The 20,220-nt window shown below is 45.8% G+C and overlaps 1 protein-coding gene across 3 annotated transcripts in view; it reads right to left on the reverse strand.

The window, feature by feature from the left end:
• The window catches only part of PGR (progesterone receptor), a 154,656-nt gene extending 141,212 nt beyond the window's left edge, over positions 1–13,444 (reverse strand). The window contains exons 1-2 of one of the 3 annotated variants that reach the window (XM_033950226.1): positions 13,317–13,444; positions 5,866–6,020 (exon numbers count right to left, since the gene is read on the reverse strand). In XM_033950226.1, the coding sequence (XP_033806117.1) occupies positions 5,866–5,872 (7 nt within the window). In that variant the 5' untranslated portion in view covers positions 5,873–6,020; positions 13,317–13,444. Of the gene's footprint in view, positions 1–5,865; positions 6,021–12,152; positions 13,248–13,316 lie in introns of those variants that run through there. The other 2 variants (XM_033950224.1, XM_033950225.1) reach the window with 2 other exon arrangements.
• Positions 13,445–20,220: the final 6,776 nt, after the last annotated feature.

Below are 20,220 nucleotides of genomic sequence, written 5' to 3' on the forward strand. Positions count from 1 at the left end.
CGCTTAAAAAATTGTCTAAGCGGTTCACAGAATTGTAATCATTAAAATCAAGGGGAAAACGTTGACTAATTAGACTAAATTGGCATACAGGACACAAAAGGATTAAGGGGGAAATATAATTTGTTAAAGGAAAGAAGACCATGAAAGGGTCAGCACATGCGGGGAGGGGGGGGAGGGGGGAATGCTTTTCCTTTGACTTGCGATCTAATTGTAATTGATCATAGGCGTCTTTAAAAAGGAAAGTTTTTAAGCTGGATTTAAATCTATCTAGCCGGATCTCTTCCCGGAGATGTGAAGGTAGGGAGTTCCAGGCTGCAAGTTCTGTAACTGAAAAGATTTTTTTCCTGGTGCTCTTAAAACTTGGGGCTCCTTTTATGAAGGCCCGTTAGCGGCTTTATCGCACGCACATTTTTAGCGCGTGCTAACCCCCGTGCTAGCCGAAAAACTACCGCCTGCTCAAGAGGAGGCGGTAGCGGCCAGCGCAGCCGGCAAATTAGCGCGCGCTATTACACGCGTTAAACCACTACCGCAGCTTCGTAAAAGGAGCCCTTGGTTGTTTGAAATGCATTTATTTTTCTCTCTCTTTTTTTTTTAATTGACAACATATCTTTTAAAGTAACAGTAACAATAAATCCAACAGTTCCAATATGTACCACAAGTCAAAAGTACTTATCTTTCTAATACATTTTACTGCCCAATTGGATTTATTGAAGATGAAATTGTCTAATATTAATGAATATTTATTTATATTACCTACCCCCTACCCTTTTTTTACTAAGCCATAGTAGTACTGTTGCCCAGAGCGCTAAATGCTCTGACGCTGCTCAGACACTTCTAGAAGTCCGAGGGGCATCGGAGGAGCTCCGGGCCACGGTAGAAACCTCTACCGCAGATTAGTACCAAAAGGGCCTAAATTTGTAATCTGCCTTGAACTGTTTTTGTTAAAGTGGAATATATTTGGAATTTAACCCCTTGTTTTACTAAGGTGCGCTAAGCATTTTAGCACGTGTTTAGCGCACACTAAGAGCGCCTTTTACTAAGCTGTGATAGCGGTTTTAGCGCGCGCTTAATGCGCGCTGAATTGCCCCGCACACTAGACGCTAACGCCAGCACTGAGCTGGCGTTATTTTTAGCCGCGCAGTGCACGCGGCAATTCAACGCGTGCTAAAAACGCTGGCGCGCCTTAGTAAAAGGAGCCCTAAATCTACACACGCGCTAACGCGTCCATAGACTAACATGTACGTGTTAGTGTGCGCTAATATTTAGCGCGTTTTAAAAAGCATAGCGCACCTTGGGGCTCCTTTTACAAAGGTGCACTAAGGCCTTAGCGAGCGCAATAGCGCATGTTTAATTCCTGAGCGCGCTAGCCACTACCGCCTCCTTTTTAGGAGGCGGTAGATTTTCAGCTACCGCGCGCTATGTTGCGTGGTAATTTTATGCGTGCACTATAAACCCTAGCGTATCTTCGTAAAAGGAGCCCTAAATGTTTCCCTTTTTTTCCTTGAGGTCATATAAACATTACTATATTCTATTGGTAGTCTTTGAGGCTGAAATAACTGTTGTCTGTTGTATTTTTAATTTATCTTTTTTGTGTGTGATTTCTTGTGGTATTTATTTATTTTTATCATAAGAAAATTCAATATAGGTGGGATGTTTTATTTGCATAAATATATTCTTATCTCCAAGGAGAAAAATCTTGATGTGTTGGTGGTATTTAAAAACATGAGAGAAAATAGAAATGAAAGATAAATCCCAGAGTGAGTCCAGAACAGAAGGAAGGCCCTGAAGTGGAATATTCTGTATTAAATATCTGCATTTTTGCTCTGACAAGTGAATAAAAATACATTTCTCTCACTTAATATCTATTCTGTTACCATCTTAAAACCTGCAATGGATGTTACATCGATAATAAAAAAAAAAAAAATCACAAAATGCAGAATACTTGGCTTTGTGATATTATTATGGAACACTTCCCTTATTAATAGCTTAAGGTTGTTCAGCTTATAGAAGAGACACCTGGGAGGAGAGACACAATGTGACAGGGTTTTATAAAATTACACATGATTACAGGTTAAGAGAGAATAGTTATTTAATCTATCAGACAGAACTAGGACTGGGATACATATATGAAACTCAATAAAAGCTAAAATAAAACAACTTTACAAACTTATTTATCTGGTCAACACAAAATGAAGATGCCGAATTTGATTCCAGACAATGTGACCAGCACTAATAATATAAACCGTGCATAACCGTGCGCGTTATACGTGTGAGCGCGTTTTACAACTTTTTTTTTCAATCCGAATCGGCATCCCCCCTGCGAACCGGCATCCTCCCCCCCGCTCGCGTCACCCCCCTCCCCCACGATCCTACATCCCCCCCAGCACCGCAAATACAACTCTTACCCGATTGGGCACCGGCACTGGCACCAGCACCAATGCACAGCATGTGCCAGTGCCAGTGCCCGAAGATCCTCCCTCATTGGTTTGGGCTGGGCTGGGCTGGGCGGTGCGAGAGAGATCCTCCTTCTTCCTCTGCTGGGCTGGACTAGGCTTTGAGCATTTGCGCATGCTCAAAGCCTTCTGGTCTCGTTCTCTCCGAGATAAATGCTCAAAGCCTTCTGGTCTCGCTCTCGCCGAGATTATCTCAGAGAGAGCGAGACCAGAAGGCTTTGAGCATGCGCAAATGCTCAAAGCCTAGTCCAGCCCGGCAGAGCAAGAAGGAGGATCTCTCTCGCACCGCCCAGCCCAGCCCAGCCCAGCCCAGCCCAAACCAACGAGGTAGGATCTTCGGGCACTGGCACTGGCACATGCTGTGCATTGGTGCTGGTGCTGGTGCCGGTGCCGGTGCCCAATCGGCAAAGAGTTGTATTTGCAGTGCTGGGGGGATGTAGGATCGCGGGGGAGGGGGGTAACGCGAGCGGGGGGGAGGATGCCGGTTCGCAGGGGGAATGCCGGATCAGATTATCTCGGATCAGAGGGGGAGGGGGGTGATGCGAGTGGGGGGGGAGGATGCCAGTTCGGAGTAGGCGGGAGGTTTTAGCATGCGCGGTTTACGCGTATGCGCGCTATATTAACATTTTATTACATAAATTTGTGTTCCCCGCACGGTATACCCGTGTGCGCGTTTTACACGGGTGCGCGGTATATGAGTGAAAATTTGGTACTGGCTTCTACAAAGCTGTGGTAGAGGCTTCTACCATGGGCTGGCAAGGTAAATACAGTAGAACCTTGGTTTGCGAGCATAATTCGTTCCAGAAGTATGCTCGTAAACCAAAGTGCTCGTATATCAAAGCAAGTTTCCCCATGGGAAGTAAGGGAAACTCGCTTGATTGGTTCCACATCCCAAAAAGACCCCCCACCCCCGAGCCCACTGGTGCACTTTCATCCCACCCCCGAGAACCAGCATCCCCCCCCCTGAGAACCGGCATCGCCCGCCCGCCCAAACCCTCCGCGATCTGGCACCGGAACGCAGCACCAACCCACAAGACGTGCCGGTGCCAGATCGCGGAGGGTTTGGGCAGGCGGGCGATGCCTGTTCTCGGGGGTGGGGGGCGATGCTGATCTCTGCTGGGCTGGACCTTGAGCATGCACGCATGCTCAAAGCCTTCTGGCTCCTGCTCTCTCCGAGAATCTCATTAGATGCTCAAGGCCCAGTCCAGCAGAGATCAGTGGCAAAAGGCAGGCTCTTCTGGCACCAGCACGTCCTGTGGGTTGGTGCTCTGTGTCGGTGCCAGATTGCGGTAAGGGTTTGGGCGGGCGGGCGATGCTGGTTCTTGGAGATGGGGGCTCGCAGATAGGGGGGATGATGCCGGTTCTCGGGGGTGAGGGCTTGCAAATCGAGTCAATGCTCAGTTTGCGAGGCATGATTTGCAAGTGTTTTGCTCATCTTGCAAAACACAAACTGCGTTACTCGCAAACCAAGGTTTGACTGTATTTTGATGCTCATAGAATTCCTATGAGCATCAGAGCATTTACTTCGCTGGCCCACAGTAGAAACCTCTACCGCAGCTTTGTAATGAACCAAAAAAACGCCTAAGCCCCAAAAGTCAAACACAAGGGCTTTTAAGCGAAGGAGGAGCCAGTCCTTCGCCTAAAAGCTGGATTCTGTAACCTGTGTCTGTCAAAAACAACACCGGTTACAGAATCCACACCAACCCCCCACCCTCCCCACGACATTGGGGCAAGAGGGAGCCCAAGTCTTCTTGCCCCGTGGCACCCCCCCCTCCCCCCCCGATTACAATCAGGCCAGGAGGGAGCCCAAGCCCTCCTGCTCCGGGCACCCGCAGCATCCCCCGATTATGATCAGACCAGGAGGGAACCCAACCCCTCCTGCCCAGGCGGACCCCCTACCCCCCACTACATTATGGACAGGAGGGATCCCAGGCCCTCCTATCCTCGACACAACCCCCCCAACGACCGCCCCCCCTGAACTCCCGATCAGCCCCCTACTCTGACCCGCGACCCCCCCCATCCCCCCGCCCCCAATCACACCCCCCATAAAGGTAAAATGTTGGCCGGATGGACAGGTGCCAAACCTGCCCATCCGGCAGGTCATCCGACTGCAGAATGGGGCCAGATTGGCCCAGGCGTCTGAAACCACGCCCACAGGTGGGGCAGTAGGCGCCTGGGCCAAGCAGAATAGGCCCGGGAGTCTTAGGCCCCACCCACTGCTCTAACACTATCCGCTCTGTCAATTTTGCTAAAAAGCAAAGATTGGAAACTGGTCTATAGCTAGCTTGATTCTAGTATATCTAGATCTTTTTTCTTCAAAATCAGTTTAATAATTGCCTTTTTCCAATATGCTAGTACCTCTCCACTATTTAAACTATTCTGTATTATGATTAAGCCTAAAGCTAATAATCCATGTCTAGAACTCAAAAGCCATTTTGACAGAACCGGATCCATTTGGAATCAGTCAGGTTCTTCCAAGTGACCTGGCCTGACCACTGACACTGGGCTCCACGGACCACTGGTCTGACCCTGCATGGCTTTATAATATTCTGAAAAGCAAATATATTGCAACTGAATATTTAAACATAAAAAACCAAAATACAATGCATTCAAATGTATACTTCTCAGAGGGACTCTGAAGAATCAAAAAACAGTGGAGAAAAAGACCTGTATCACACCAGATAAGACAAAAAACAAATCCTGAGGACAATCTAGCTTCAAATACAAATTTGAAGAAGATGACCCATCCCTGGTCATAAAAAACTCCACTATCAGTGATTCCTTGCTAGTTTCAAAATATCATATAACTAGTCTTTTAAACAGTCTCAAAACATAATGAAAAGAGAATAAAACACCAGCACTTATCTTCAATAGATGTCTCCTCAACAGAGCTTCGTATAGGAAGGAAAGGAGATATTTGACCTTCATTTCTTATAGAAAATTAGTTCACTTCTGGAATTCTGTATAGGAAGACTTGAAGCACTAAGCTCAACTTTAATTGGTTTCCCTGATGAAGCGTTTTAGTAAAACAGAGGCCCTGTTGGGAGATCGCTAAACAGAATTCCAGAAGTGAACTAATTGTCTTTAAGAAACGAAAGTCGGGTATCTCCTTCCCTTCCTATACAAAGCTCTGTTTTGAGGAGATATCTGTTGAAGAAAAGTGTTGGTTATTTATTCTCTTTTTATCATATTTTGAGACTGTTTAAAAGTGCTAAGCGCTTATTTACATATCTACTCTCCGCTAAGGCTCAGATGGTAAACAATGGAGAAGAGATGTTTCTATGAGTTTGGGTCTTCTAGATTCTTATCTCTCAGTTCTAAGGACAAATATGCCACAAAGAGTCATCTCATCAAATAATTCAGAGACTTCCACTTTGAATATTATATAAAAATGCATGAGAAAAGATATTACCTTCCATGGCTCGCTTGAAGAAGACCTTACAGCTTCCACAGGTCAGTACCCCATAATGGCACCCAGAAGCCTCGTCACCACAGATTAAACAGATCTTCTGAGGTAACACTTCAAAGCCATACTGAGGAGGATTTTGGTCTGTTTCAGCATCTTGCCTTCAAAGAGAAAATACACAGAAGTTCAAGATCAGGTATGATTAACAGAGAATCTTTCATCTGAGAGCCAAGGTCAACTAAACCCATCAGTATGTAAAAAACATGCAGTATCCAAAGGCAGCAGGTTGCTTTGCAGATGTTCCCAGAATACTTCTCATGGAAAGAAAGACAAGGATCATGCAAAGCAGTGCACGTCAGTTTATTTCACTGTAATTTTTGCTTATACAAAACAAAGGATCTTAAGATATTTTCCACAGGAACTGCAAGGGCCTGGGTTTCTCAGTGGTCACACAGGGCCTGATTCTATAAAAGACACCTACAGTAAGGTGCCTAGATTGGCATGCCTAGACGATCTAGGTACTAACTTACCCCCTTCTTTTACAAAACTGTAGCGTGGTTTTTAGCACTAGATGTGGTGGCAACAGCTCCGACGCTCCTAGGAATTCTATGAGCATCTGAGCTCATACCGCCACAGCCGGCGCTAAAAAACGCACTACGGTTTTGTAAAAGGGGGGGGGGCTTAATTTTTTTATTGGTTCAGTCGGCGCTATTAATTGAAGAGCACCATTAAAAAAACAATTTTAAATTAATTAATTTTTAGGTAGGAACCTAACTTGGTAGGCGCAATGTTTCAACTTTGGAAAAAGGTCAAAGTCTGGTGGACTCATGTTTGGACCATAGGGAGCATGAGGTAACATCTCCCAGCCGTATTTGCGTAGTTTTTCAATGATGAGTGGAGAGCTCCATCTTCCCCACGACCAAAAAAAATTTTGACGAGCTCAATCAAAAGTCAAAAAATGATGACTTTTGCTTATGATCATGAAGGCATCATCATCAAAGACAAAGTTCCATGTGGAAGAAGTGTCACAGCAGTGTATTATCGTGATTTGTTTGCGAAAAATGCACAAAACCCGACCTCAGTTGCTCTTGACTGGGCCACTCATTCTTCACGACAACGCTCGCCCGCACATAGGGAATATCGTCATTGGAAAAACTACGCAAATACAGCTGGGAGGTATTACCTTATGCTCCCTACAATCCAGACATGAGTCCATCAGACTTCGACCTTTTTCCAAAGTTGAAACAACCTATGTGTGGACATTGTTTTGCATCTCTGGAAGAGCTTTCTTCCGCCAGTACCCGAGCCATTCGGCAACTGAACAAAAATGGTGTCTTGAATAGAATAATGAAGCTTCCCGGATGTTGGGACTCAGTCACTGCAAAGCAGGGAGACTATGGGCTCCTTTTACAAGGCCGTGTTAGCGGTTTTAGCGATCGTGACTTTTTATCACGCGCTAACCCCCGCGCTAGCGAAAAACTACCACCTGCTCATGAGGAGGCGGTAGCGGCTAGCACGGCCGGCAGTTTAGCGCACGGTATTATGCACGTTAAACCGCTAACGCAGTTTCATAAAAGCAGCCCTATATTGGAGGATTGTAAAGAAATACTTTTAAAAAAACCATGTAAATTAAAAAAAATTAGAGTGAATTATTTATGAAATGACCCTCTTATCTTTGTATAAGGTTGCAGTTTCTCTCATGACAGCCACAAATAATACAGCTGCATTACTCCAGACAAATGTAGAGTTCTTTGTAGGGAATGCACCGAAAGGGGGTCCTCCTGCACGGTCTTCGCGTTCCTTCGTGGCCAAGTGCTTCTGCTTGCTAGCTTTAGGCACCTTGATGACCACCGGAGGGACAGTGGAAGGTGGTACCTGAACCGTGGAGACAGAGGCAGGCACCGATGCCGAACTCGATGCTGAAGCCGGTGTGAACGATGCCGGCTTCACAATGCCCGATGCAGGAGTCGTCGATGCAGGTTTGGAACGGACCGGCGAAACCTCAGCAGAAGTTGAAGCAGACAGGTCCTTGGCAGTCTCCATCTTGAACATCGACTCCCAGAGCAAGCAGCGCCGCTTAAACGAGCGCGCAGTGAGCGTGGAACAAGGCCGGCACGATTTCGGAACGTGTTCTGGACCAAGACACTGAAGACAGCGTCGATGCGGGTCCGTCAACGAAATCGCACGCTGGCACTTGCTGCACTTTTTAAAACCGGTGATTGGCCGGGACATAGGCTGGAAAATCGACGCTGCAAGGTCGAAGGCGCTAGGCCGCAGCCACGAGGCCGGCCCGGCCGAACCGCCGGAAGAAATAATTTTAACTTTTTTTTTTTTAGAAAATATAAATTAAAAGTGAAATAAATTCAAAAAAACGCGGGTAAAGAAGGCAAAATACTGAAATTCAGTCAGCGCAGAATGAAGATAAACTTCTCAGCTCCGCGGAAAGAAAAGAACTGAGGAGACACGCCCGGTACATCGGGCGGGAAGGCACTGGCGCATGCGGGGTGCGGGCATCTCGAAACTTCTGAGTTTCTTCAAGCAAGACATGCTTGCAAGATGTCCGTATCGGGGCTCTGTCGGATGACATCACCCACTAGTGAGAATACCTGCCTGCTTGTCCTGGGATAATGCTGCTTATCCAATCAAATGGATCATAACCTGGAGATGCAGTACTTCCATCATGCATTTGCATAAAAATTTTAAGTAGTTACCAGATTTCTTCCCTGGGTCAAAGAAAATAAGCAATGCCAAGGGATAAACTTCAGTAATCTGGGGCATCTCAAGGATTTGCTAGGATTTGCCATGTTGCCTGTTAGCTATCTTGAAGTCAACTCCCCACAAGTCAACAAGAGATTCCCAAGGGCTAGACATGTGTGGCAAAAAAAACATTTGAAACCAGTTTCAGTCTAGGTTTACATGTATTTTAGTGCCACTAAACTATTCAGCTTTCATTTCAAACGGGTTTAAAACCACTGTATATAGGTTTTCTAAAGCACCTTACCCTGCCCCCCACAAAGCCATGGTAGCGGCAGCCTCTGCGGTAACTGCACCAAAGCCTATAGAGATTTAAAGGGCTTTGGGGCTTTTGCCATGGAACAGCCACTATCACAGCTTTGTAAAAAAGGGTGGAAGGCGGGGTAAGGTAGAAGAAAAACAATGATTTGACCCTGGGCACATGGTACATTTTAAATCAACGTATTTTATTAGTAAAAAAAATGCTTCTTTATTCTTCATATGCTGATGAAAGTGAGATCGTACTTTCATCATTCTCACTTCACCGTCCTTGTTCAATCCACCATCCTCTCTAGACTGGATTATTGCAACTCCATCTATTTAAGCCTAACTAAAAAAAAACTCCATAGACTTCAGCTAACCCAGAACGCCGCGGCCAAGCTTATTTTCACTAAAGGCAAGTTCGACCACGTCTCCCCACTCCTGTCCAAACTTCACTGGCTCCCAGTTCACTCCAGAGTCCTCTTTAAATGTGCCTGTTTAGCCTTCAAGATCCTACATGGCATCCTCCCTCCCGTTATCCCACTCTTCTGGAATTCCTCTAACCCTAATTCCACTAGATCCTCCCAAAAACTGAAACTATCATTCCCCTCTACAAAAGGTATATCCCGCGTAGGAAAATTAGGAACATCCCTCCCCTTTAGAACCACAGAACTCTGGAACAACCTCACATCCCCGCTCAGAATTTCAAGCTCCCTCCAATCCTTCCGCAAACACCTGAAAACTTGGCTCTTTTCAAAAATCTAACACCTCCCGCTCTTTGGTACCCTGTCCCTCTTTATCCTCCTAGCTCCTTTCCTATAACCCTTCATTGTAGCTCCTTTTCAACCTAACCCTGTAAACCGTGCCGAGCTCTACGCTTGTGGAGATGGCGCGGTATACAAACCTAAGGTTTAGTTTAGTTTATTTATTTCAAAAATTTATATACCGCCTAAAAAAATTCTAGGCAGTTTACAATCAACATACAAAATAATTAAAAACAGTACATCGTCTGACAAAGCTGCTGCAACCCACTCTGCTGATCATATTCAAATCCTCCACATAAGTACACTAGTAAATAGCTGTATCCTTTAAATACTCACGATAATCCCTGATCTTACATAGATTGTGGTTTGTCCTCAATTTATTATCTTTCAAGGAAAATATTGAAAATTGTTCTTATTCTTTTCCAACTGTGCTTCAAAAAACTAACTGTGACCATATGTCCCGTTTTGAATGGGACCATCCCGTTTTTAGGTAGCCTGTCCCGTTGTCCCCAAGCACAGCTTCCAGATGCCGAAATGGGTGTCAGGTCAAAAGCCCGCCAGGACAAAGGCGCGCACAGACAACTGAGCGCAACGTGGAGGCGCACGCCAAAAAAAATGACTGTTTTAAAGGGCTCCGACGGGGGTGTGTGGGGGGGGGGACCTCCCCACTTTACTTTATACAGATCGCGCCGCGTTGTAGGGGGTTTGGGGGGTTGTAACCCCCCACATTTTACTGAAAACTTCACTTTTTCCCTAAAAAACAGGGAAACAGTTAAGTTTCCAGTATAATAAGGGCGGTTACAACCCCCCAAACCCCCCCACACCGCCGCGATCTGTATTAAGTAAAGTGGGGGGGTTCCTCAACAAAAAACCCCGTCAGAGCCCCTTAAAACACTCTTTTTCTTCAGCGCGCGCTTCCGTCTTGCGCTCAGTTGTCGGCACGGGCCTTTGTCTTGGGTGGTTTTGTCTATGAACCGCTGAAATGTGCCATTTTCAGGGGCCCGCTGAAGAAACAAGTACTGTAGCAAATACAGCACCCCACCCCACCCCCCCCACACACACACACACCTCCGGTACCTTTTTAAAATCCCAGCGGCTGCCTCCTATCCTGATGTCTTCCGGCAGCGGCAGAGCGACATGCCTGCCTGGTCCCGCACCGCTCACTGAGTGGCTCCCTTCAGTTCTCACGGAGTCCCGTGAGAACTGACGGCAGCCATTCAGTGAGCGGCGCGGGACCAGGTAGGCGCATGAAAAGCTCGCGCCTGCCTGGTGCGCCATTCTGCTGCCGCTGGAAGACATTAGGACAGGAGGTAGCCACCGGAATTAAAAAAAGGTACCGGGGAGTGGAGGTCTGGGGAGGGGTCCTGTCCCATTTTTAGGAAAAAAAAATAAATGGTCACGTTAACCCTAACCTGCTTAAACCCTACTTAAACCCTACTTAAACCAGGGATGGGCAACCTCAGTCCTTGAGGGCTGCAACCCAGTCAGGTTCTCAGGATTCCCCAATGAATATGCATGAGATCTATTTGCAGTGCCTACAAATAGATTTCACCAAGGACCAGATTGCCCACTCCTGTTTTAAACGCTGGCAATCCTCACAAACAAGATCGTGTTCGAAAGCAAATACACTCAGTAGTTTAAGTGTTTTCAAGAATAAAAAATATACACATACGAAATCATCCCAGGTGCGTAACCATTGGTTAAACTTTAATCAACTGAATTATACTTCAATATTTTACTTCAAATTATTCCAAAATAATTATTTGTGTCACTGGGCCTAAGATAAAGTTTTACTTGAAAGCAAAACAAAATTCAAATATATATAAAATAATATTTTCCATAGTCTATGGCTCAGTAGGTTTTTGAAATTGTGATCAAGGTTAAAATATGCTTTTCTATAGAATCTAACTGAGAACAACTGAGGCCAATGAAAATATCACTGTTTAGGGGGGAAAAAAGTGATAAAATAAAAAAAAAATACAACCCTCTCAATGAAAATGAAAAATTGTCTTGTCACCTTCGTTTCTAATCTAACATTTTATAATGCATCAGTAAGTAATCCTATGTGAAGATATATTGTAACACACTGAACGCAAACTGTAATCCGTTCTGAGCTCTTAGGGGAGGAAGGGACAGAAATGGAAATAAATCAATTATAATGCCAACCGTAAGTCAAATTGAAAGCAAAGGGAACAAAACAGAACGGGGAACAACCTTACAAGGACTACGGCATATACTATTACTGAATAACGCTTTGTTAGACGTATCTTTCGCTCAGAAAACTGAGCATATTATATATCATATATCATATGTGTATAACGTCGATCGTCTTTTTATTTTCTTTGTGAATCGCTCGGTTAATTCGGCACCGTTTGATCAATGGACTGACGTCACATTTTGCAACCAGAAACTTTCAACTTTGATCAACATATAGTGCATAAAAGTTAATGAAAGCGTAAAAATAAACTATTTTTTTAAAAAAGTTAATTTCTAAGGTCTACGCTGCCATCGTCAAGTGCAAAACTTCAGCTTTACCTAATAAAGTTAGAATAGGCTGGATACATCTGCGTTAAATAGCTCTCTTTGAAGCCGGCTTGAAAGTTCAGATTGAAGGGCTGGTACAGCGCCGGGGTCACACCGGACGTGGAGGGCAAGCTGTCGGGCTGGAGCACGAGAAACGGTTTCCCCTGGGCTCCGTAGGGCTCATAAAAAGAGCAGGGCTCGTTTCGATAGAGGATGCAGTCCAGCGGGGATTCGGCAGCTCTCGGGGGCTGGGAGGGCCCCGCGAGAGCCGGGTGCGGCTGGGGAGCCAAGTACGAGAGCATGTCGTCGCCTTCTTCCTTGATCTTAGACGCGCAGAAATCGGCGCTCGCGTACGCGTCTTCCTTGGGCGGGTGCAAGTGGCCGAACTCGCTGGCGCCGAGTAGGTGGCGGCTCCTCGACGCGAGGAACGCCGGGTTCAGCGGCAGGAAGGGCACCCGCGGGAGCTCCACGTCGAGCGGCGGCGGCGGCGGGCTTCCCCGGCTGGCCTCGTGCAGCCCCTGCTGCGCGTCGCGCGCCGAGCTCGCGCCTCCCCGCGCCTCCTCGGCGGCTCTGCCTTTCGCCCTCGCGCCCGCGTCCTGAGGCCAGCCCGGCTCGTGGCGCGCAGCCCCGGCCGCCGGGCTCGCCGCCTTCTCCGGCTCGCTCAGCAGCGCGCTCATGGGCAGCTGGGCGGCATCGAAGCGGGGCCAGGCGGCGGGCGGCCCCGAGGAGCCCAGGAAGGAGTCCAGCACGCTGTCCAGCGGCGACCCGCCCCCCTTCGGATAGAGCAGCCGCTCCGAAGGCAGATCGGACGCGCCGCGGAAGAACGGGCTCCTGGCTTGGGCGGGCGGCGAGCTCCTCTCCGGCGCGGGGCAAGGCGGCAGGGGGGCTTGGTCCTGCGGCTCCGCCATAACGCCCAGTGGGGGCAGGCGCTGGAGGCTGGGCGCCTGCCAAGGTCCGTGGCGCGAGCTCATCCCCTCCCCCGCCCCGGGACTCCCCTGCCCCCTGTCCCGGAGAGCCGCATGGCAGGGTCTGGCTGCCGAGGTCTCCGGCGAGAGACTCGTCCGCTCAGCCCGTGCGCGCTTCCCTTCGCTGCTGCCGTGTGTGCGTCTTCTAAGACGCAACAGGCTGCTGGATCGCCCTCCCTCCTTGCTCTCACCTCTCCTCTCCCCTCCTCACCTTTTTTGGCACGGGGAGTGCCGCTTGCCCTCTCCCTCGGCGGTCTACCTGCGGGTGGCTGCTTAAAGGGACCCTGTCTCTCCCCTGGTTTCCCCTTTGTTTACTGGCTTCGTGCTCCGAAGTTCCCCAAAGGCGATATTTCTCTTCCATGCTCCCCATGTCTTTTTTTTTTTTTTAATCCCTGTGGTTTGCTGTTTCACATTTTGGTTTCCAACTTTCCACGTTCTGATAGCACCAAGGCCACCAGCCTCCCCTTTTCCCCCTAGTGGCGGTGCTTGCTCCTCATTTCCGCTCACTTTCACCCTGCTCCCCCCTCCCCTCCACCCCTAAAAAAAAAACCAACTCGTGCAACTTTATTTTTTTTTTGTATTATTTCAGAAAGAAACATGACTACAGAGTCCCAAAACCCTGGGGACGTAGGACTGGCTTCCTCATGCTAAATACTGATAGCCTCTCTTCCCTTTGCAGTATCGGGCATTTTATGCCACAGGAAAGGAGAACGAGAGGCTGAGGAAAGCACCTCTCTGCACTAACAGAAATATCTCCCCAAAGGGCGAGTGCTACTGTGATAAATCCTTCACCATCTTATGTGTTAACGATCACTTGAATGATCTAAAATCCTATCATTTTTTTGTTAATCCATTCTCCTGTACGTCATTGTAGTAAAGCCTTTGCCAGCAGGTGCACAGAAGGGCAGGCACATCTGCAAGGGAAGGGGTAAAACGCGGACCTTACGGACCTCGCGGATCTAAAACTTTACGTCCTTAAAAATCCGAGGTCCGCGCCACTTTTAGTCTCTGGCTCTGACAGAGCTCTATGACAATTTAACTCTGACGGATCCTAGCATAATAATAATAATAATAACTTTATTCTTCTATACCGCCATAGTCGTGAGACTTCTAGGCGGTTCACACCGAAGAGAGCTGGACAATCAGCGAAGTTACAATGTGTTGAGATCCGGGATACAGTATACAGACACTTAGAAAAGCATATAGAATCTTACAAAAAAAAGTCCGGGATACAGCGTGTAGGGTCTTACATAGGGAGGGAAAAGCATTAGGATCCGTCAGAGTTAAATTGTCCTAGAGCTCTGTCAGAGCCAGAGACTAAAAGTGGCGCGGACCTCAAAAATGGCGCGGACCTTGGAGTTTTAAGGATGCGACGTGCAGTTCAGGTCCGCGAGGGAGCCGGGGGGCCTGAGCTGAGCTGCAGGGAAAGCGAAGGCGGACTTGTCAGTGCACGGACCTCGGATTTTTAAGGACGTGCGGTTTTAGATCCGTGAGGTCTGCGTTTTACCCCTTCCCCATCTGCAAGAACGTTGAAGAGGCAAAGGCTCCGAGACATCTGAAAAGCATGCCCTCTACCCAAAAAAATGAAGGCAGCAATTATATAGATTGGCACTTCCTTTCAGGCACCACGAAGGGGCACACCTAATCCAAAAGTTTAGGGGACACAGTGCAATACACTATGGGCTCCTTTTACTAAGGTGCGCTAGCATTTTTAGCGCGTGGTAACCCCACGCTACGCGCCAAGAACTAATGCCAGCTCAATGCTAAAATAGCACGACGTATGGTAAAATAACCCATCTTAAAAATAGCACACATTGATGAATTCACCACTCTTAGCTGGGTAAGTGCTATTTAATCAGCCAGAAGCCATTCCTGGCTGGGCAGATATAACAATGACTATTGTGCAGACTGTTTATAGAACAGTGCCTAGCATTTATATACATACATAACTGCTAATTATTGGTGCCAGTCATGCATGGTGTTATTCTATGCTCCAAGACGTTTATTACGATCTTTGAATGACAATAGGGTAGTAGTTCCTCATATCTCGAAGGCACATCTTGCGTCAACTAGAGATTGTGCATTTTTTTATCTAGTTCCGCGGTTATGGAATAATTTGCCCATAGATCCGAGAAAAGAAGAATCATATATAAACTTTAAAAGACACCTAAAGGTGCATTTTATTTTCAATTGGCTTTCTCAAATTGAATAATTGAGTTTGGGACTGTAATCTGTATATATATAATGATTAATTTTTGATATGAAAATTTTTTAACTGTATGTATTCATTATGGTTTATTGAGATTTGATTGTTTTTATTAGGATTGTTATTAGAATTATTATTATGGAGATGTTGATTGCTTCGTATTTTAGAAAAACATTTTCTATCCTATTTTTAAATGGAGTTCCTTTCTTGGTGAATGTGTATTATACGAGTATATTGTACATCGCTTGGATCCTTTTTTTAGGCTGTTATGCAGTATAAAAAGTTTTTAATAAACATACTATTCAATAAAGTAGGTACAGTGCTGGCATCTAAATTTACAACCAAGCCAAATTCGGTTAAGAACCAGGCTTCAAAGAATGCTTAATTGATCCTCAGATGCACCACTCCACGTTCAAACTTTATCATAACGTTAAGCTTGATGTGCAAAATCTTCCCTGGATCAACATATTATAATTTATAATGATTTTACGTGCTTCCAATATAAACTGTATATAAGTTAACTGTTTAAATATTTTAAAGTGGCAAATGTTTTATTATGAATTTAATTGTAATGAATGTCTTTTTGTATCATATTATTGTTTATTTATTTCATTCCTTCAATAAAATGTTATAGTATAAAATACGGGGGGGGGGGTCGGAAATTGAGGGAACATATTGAGAGATATAAAAATTTATTTTGAAGGAATGATAAACATTTATTAGAAGTTAATATGGTCAATTTAAATGTAATGACTATTTTACTATGTTATATTATTATGTATTTATTATATTTCTTCAATAAAATGTTATAAAGTAAATATTATAAAGTGCTAACGATTAAAGAGATTTTTAGTCAAAATGACTTAGCTTTTAGTTGTGTGGTCATTGTAGGGACTTCTTGTGCCAACATATGACAAATAATCTTCCATCTATAATTCTTTTGTAATCCGCCTTGAGCCGCAAGGTAATGGCGGAATAGAAATCTCTAATGTAAACCAAACTACTTATATTTAACTTACTGTTCTTAATTTGCTGTATAGTCCATCTATCTAAACTGCTGCGTAGTCTCGTATGTCCAAGTATTTAAATCTACTGTATAATCTTGTATGTCCAATTCACTCCATTGTGAATGTTTACTTGTAAACCGTTCTGAGCTACTGGGAGGACGGGATAAAAATCTAAATAAATAAATACAGTGGTACCTTGGATTACGAGCATAATCCGTTCCAGGAGCATGCTCGTAATCCAAAATGCTCGTTTATCAAAGCGAGTTTCCCCATAGGAAATAATGGAAACTCGCTTTGATGCGTTTCCCCCACCACCACCACCCCCAAGAACCAGCATTGCTCCCCTCGAAGGCTCCCCCTGCGATCAGGCACCCCCCTCTGCGATCTGGCACCCCCCGCCACAATCCGACACCCCCCCCCCCCCGACACTATTGGGCACTCCCCCCCCCCCCCGACACGATCCGACATCCCCGCTGACACAATTGGGCACCCCCCCCCCGCCGCTTCTTACCCTCATCTGGGCACTCTTGATCGGCCTACTCGTCTGCTGGGCCTTGAGCATCTGAGCATGCTCAAGGCCTGCGAGTTCACGTTCAGAACGTGAACTCGCAGGCCTTGAGCATGCTCAGATACTCAAGGCCCAGCAGACGAGGAGGCCGATCTTCAAGAGTGCCCAGATGAGGGTAAAAAGGGGCGCTGGGGTGCCCAATTGTGTCGGGGGGTGCCCAATTGTGTTGGGGGGGGTCGGATCGTGTCAGGGGGGTCGGATCGCAGGGGGGGTGCCGGATCGCAGGGGGGGGTGCCGGATTGCAGGGGGGGTGCTCGTAAATCGAGCCATGCTCGGTTTCCGAGGCACCAATTTTGCAAATGTTTTGCTCGTCTTGCAAAACACTCGCAAACCGGTGCACTCGTAAACCGAGGTACCACTGTAAATAAATAATGTAATGTAACATGTTTTGTGATGAAACGCTTTATCAAGGCTGGGTCCCTGTCAAGAAACACAGCCAAATAATCAGGGCACATATCCTAAGCTCCTAAAATCGCTTCAAAAACTATCATAACTATTAACCTCTCGTTGCTTACCTAATAGTATCACGCCATCGATCTTGGCCACTGTCTTATTACCAAGTAAAGATGGCGGCGGTTTGACCCTTTCCCTATTTAACTCCCCCATAGGAGACAGTTGTAAGATTATTTAAGATTGAGTGCGACTATTGATGGCATCTAAATTTAGGCACACACGGAAAAAGAAGAAAAAGAAGCAGAAACAACTACGCAATGAAAAAATAGGAAGGGCTGTGGCTGTGGCTCACTGGTTGAGCTGCTGCCTCTGCATCCAGAGGTTGTGAGATTAAATCCTGGTGCTGCTCCCTGAGCAAGTCATTCCAGTGTCCACCACTTTGAATATCAGCTTTGAAATGCCAAAGCAACAAAAAGGCAGTATACAAGTCCCCATTCCCTTTTCCCCTATTTATTTAAAAACAAACACGTGCATTACATTTGAGAAAGGGACTAGAGAATGACACGGTGACAAAATTCATCACCGTTCCCGTCCCCGCGGATAACCGCGGGAAACCATCTTCATGTCATTCTTTAAGGAGAGAGGGAAGAATCAGAGTATGAATGGCCACAACCACTGATCCGCAAGCTTTTCTTTGAAGAATGCTGGTGTAGAAGGACTGAGGTTGAAACAGACACTACAGAATGACAGTCTCTGGTATCCAGAGCAGATATTGTGATGTCATAATGCCTCAATCCACCAGTGCCTAAGAGCCAATCACATCAGTGATGTCACAATGGCTTCATTATCCTTGGCTCACATAAGAATCAGAGTATGAATGGCCACAACCACTGACCCACAAGCTTTTCTTTGAAGAATGCTGGTGTAGAAGGACTGAGGTTGAAACAGACACTACAAAATTACATGGGTTTATTTCCCGCGGTTATCCGTGGGGACGGGAACGGTGATGAATTTTGTCACTGTGTCATTCTCTAAAAGGGACCCAGCTAAAATTTAAGCATCAGCTTATAGAATTGCCTTTCACCTCTCCCTTTCCAGCAATTTTTTTTTTTTAAACAAAAGGCCGGATTCTGTAATGAGCATGTATTGCATGTCAATTACTCTTAGGTGCCCTTTACAGAATCACACTTAGCAGCGCCTGACTTAAAACTTAGGCGCCTGTAATATAAGCTAGAGTTTAAAGGTCTACATTATAGGCTCCGCCTCTGGCAGTCTTCAAATCCAAGCTCACTTTTTTTGAAGCTGCTTTCAACTCTTAACTGTTAGATGGTGGCACGTAAAAACCGTGCAGGTCATTGACATACTGATACGTGCATGCAGGAGGAATGCGCGCCACTGTTTCCAGTGCTTTTAGGGCTTACCATTAGCGTTATGAGGGGCTGTGGGGGCGAACCCCCACTATACTTATAACTGCTCGCGCTCCCACTAGGTGTGTGAAAAGCGAGAAAATTGAAGTTTTTAGTGTATTGGGGGTTCCCCCTCCCAAACCCCCTCCCCACGGGAGCGTGAACAGTTATAAGTGTACTGGGGGGGTCCACCCCCACCCCACTCAGAACGCTGCTGGTAAGCCCTAAAAGTTCAGGAAATGGCGGTACATATTCCTTCTGCACGCAGGTGTTGGTGCACGAATATCGGCACACCAGTGACCTGCGCGCTCTCAGCAGTGTACCCTATCAAATACCTATACCCAATTTACCTTTCCTTCTACCAGAAACTCCCCAACCCTGAGATGTCCGGTCTGTCCAAATTAGATTGTAAGCTCTTCAGAGCAGGAATTGTCTATTGAATGTTAAATGTACAGCACTGTGTACCCCTTTCAGCACTATAGAAATGATAAATAGTAGTAGTAGTAGCATCTAATGGTGCCTATGTCACTCTTCACCCCCCCTAAACACGCCTACTTTACTGCTAGGCGCCGTGCGATAGGCATCTATCTTTTGTAGAATCACACCTAAGAAAATAGGCAACTATCCTGGACCAACAATCTTTAAATATTCTTATCCATTCTCTCATCATTTAAAAAATAGACTACTGCAACTCATTATACTAAGGTTTATGTCAAAAAGAGATCAGCCGCCTTCAACTAATCCAAAACACTGACATAAAAGTCATAACTAATTCCAATAAATACGACCTTTGCTTAAAAAAGCCCGTTGGCTTCCAAATCCCCACAGAATAACCTGCAAAATAGCTATCCTTGCATTCAAAACCCTACACTCCAACGAACCTGCTTTCATTAATAGAGCCCTCGTCCCCTACGATCCCCCCTAGAGCCCTGAGATCAACTTCCCAACATCTTCTCCACATCCCCTCCTTAAAAATTATCGGCACTCATCGAACCACCTCCTTTTCGGTTACAGCCCCCACAATCTGGAATTCCCTACCAAATACCCTGAGGGCCGAAAAGAACTTAGATAAATTCAAAGGCGGACTAAAGTGTTTCCTTTTCAAAGACGCTTTTGAGTAATAACCTCTTCCTCGCCACTCTTAATTTTTTTTTCTTTCTTTTCCTTTATATGCTCTCTATTTTCAGCCTCTTTCAAAAAAATAAAAAAGGATCTTCTCTTTAGCAAAGAGGACCTTCCTCTCCCCTCTCCTTGTTTTCTTCCCTTCTATGTATCTTTTTCCTGTAATTATTGTATTTCATCATTACTTACCCATTGTTTTCATGTCCAGTCCATAATTTGTCTTGTCGATATGCCTTTGTAAGTCTCTCCCCCTTGCTTTTAATATTGTAAAACGCTTAGAATTTATGAAAGGCGTTTCAACAAATTTTAATAAAAAACTTGGAAACTTAGCTTATTAAAGCTCAGAATTAAAACCAATTTACTAATTAACACCCCCACCCCCTTTTTATTAAGCCATGGTAGAAGTTTCTACC

This window comes from Geotrypetes seraphini, chromosome 6, assembly GCF_902459505.1.
Source record: "Geotrypetes seraphini chromosome 6, aGeoSer1.1, whole genome shotgun sequence".
Classification (NCBI taxonomy): Eukaryota; Metazoa; Chordata; class Amphibia; order Gymnophiona; family Dermophiidae; genus Geotrypetes; species Geotrypetes seraphini.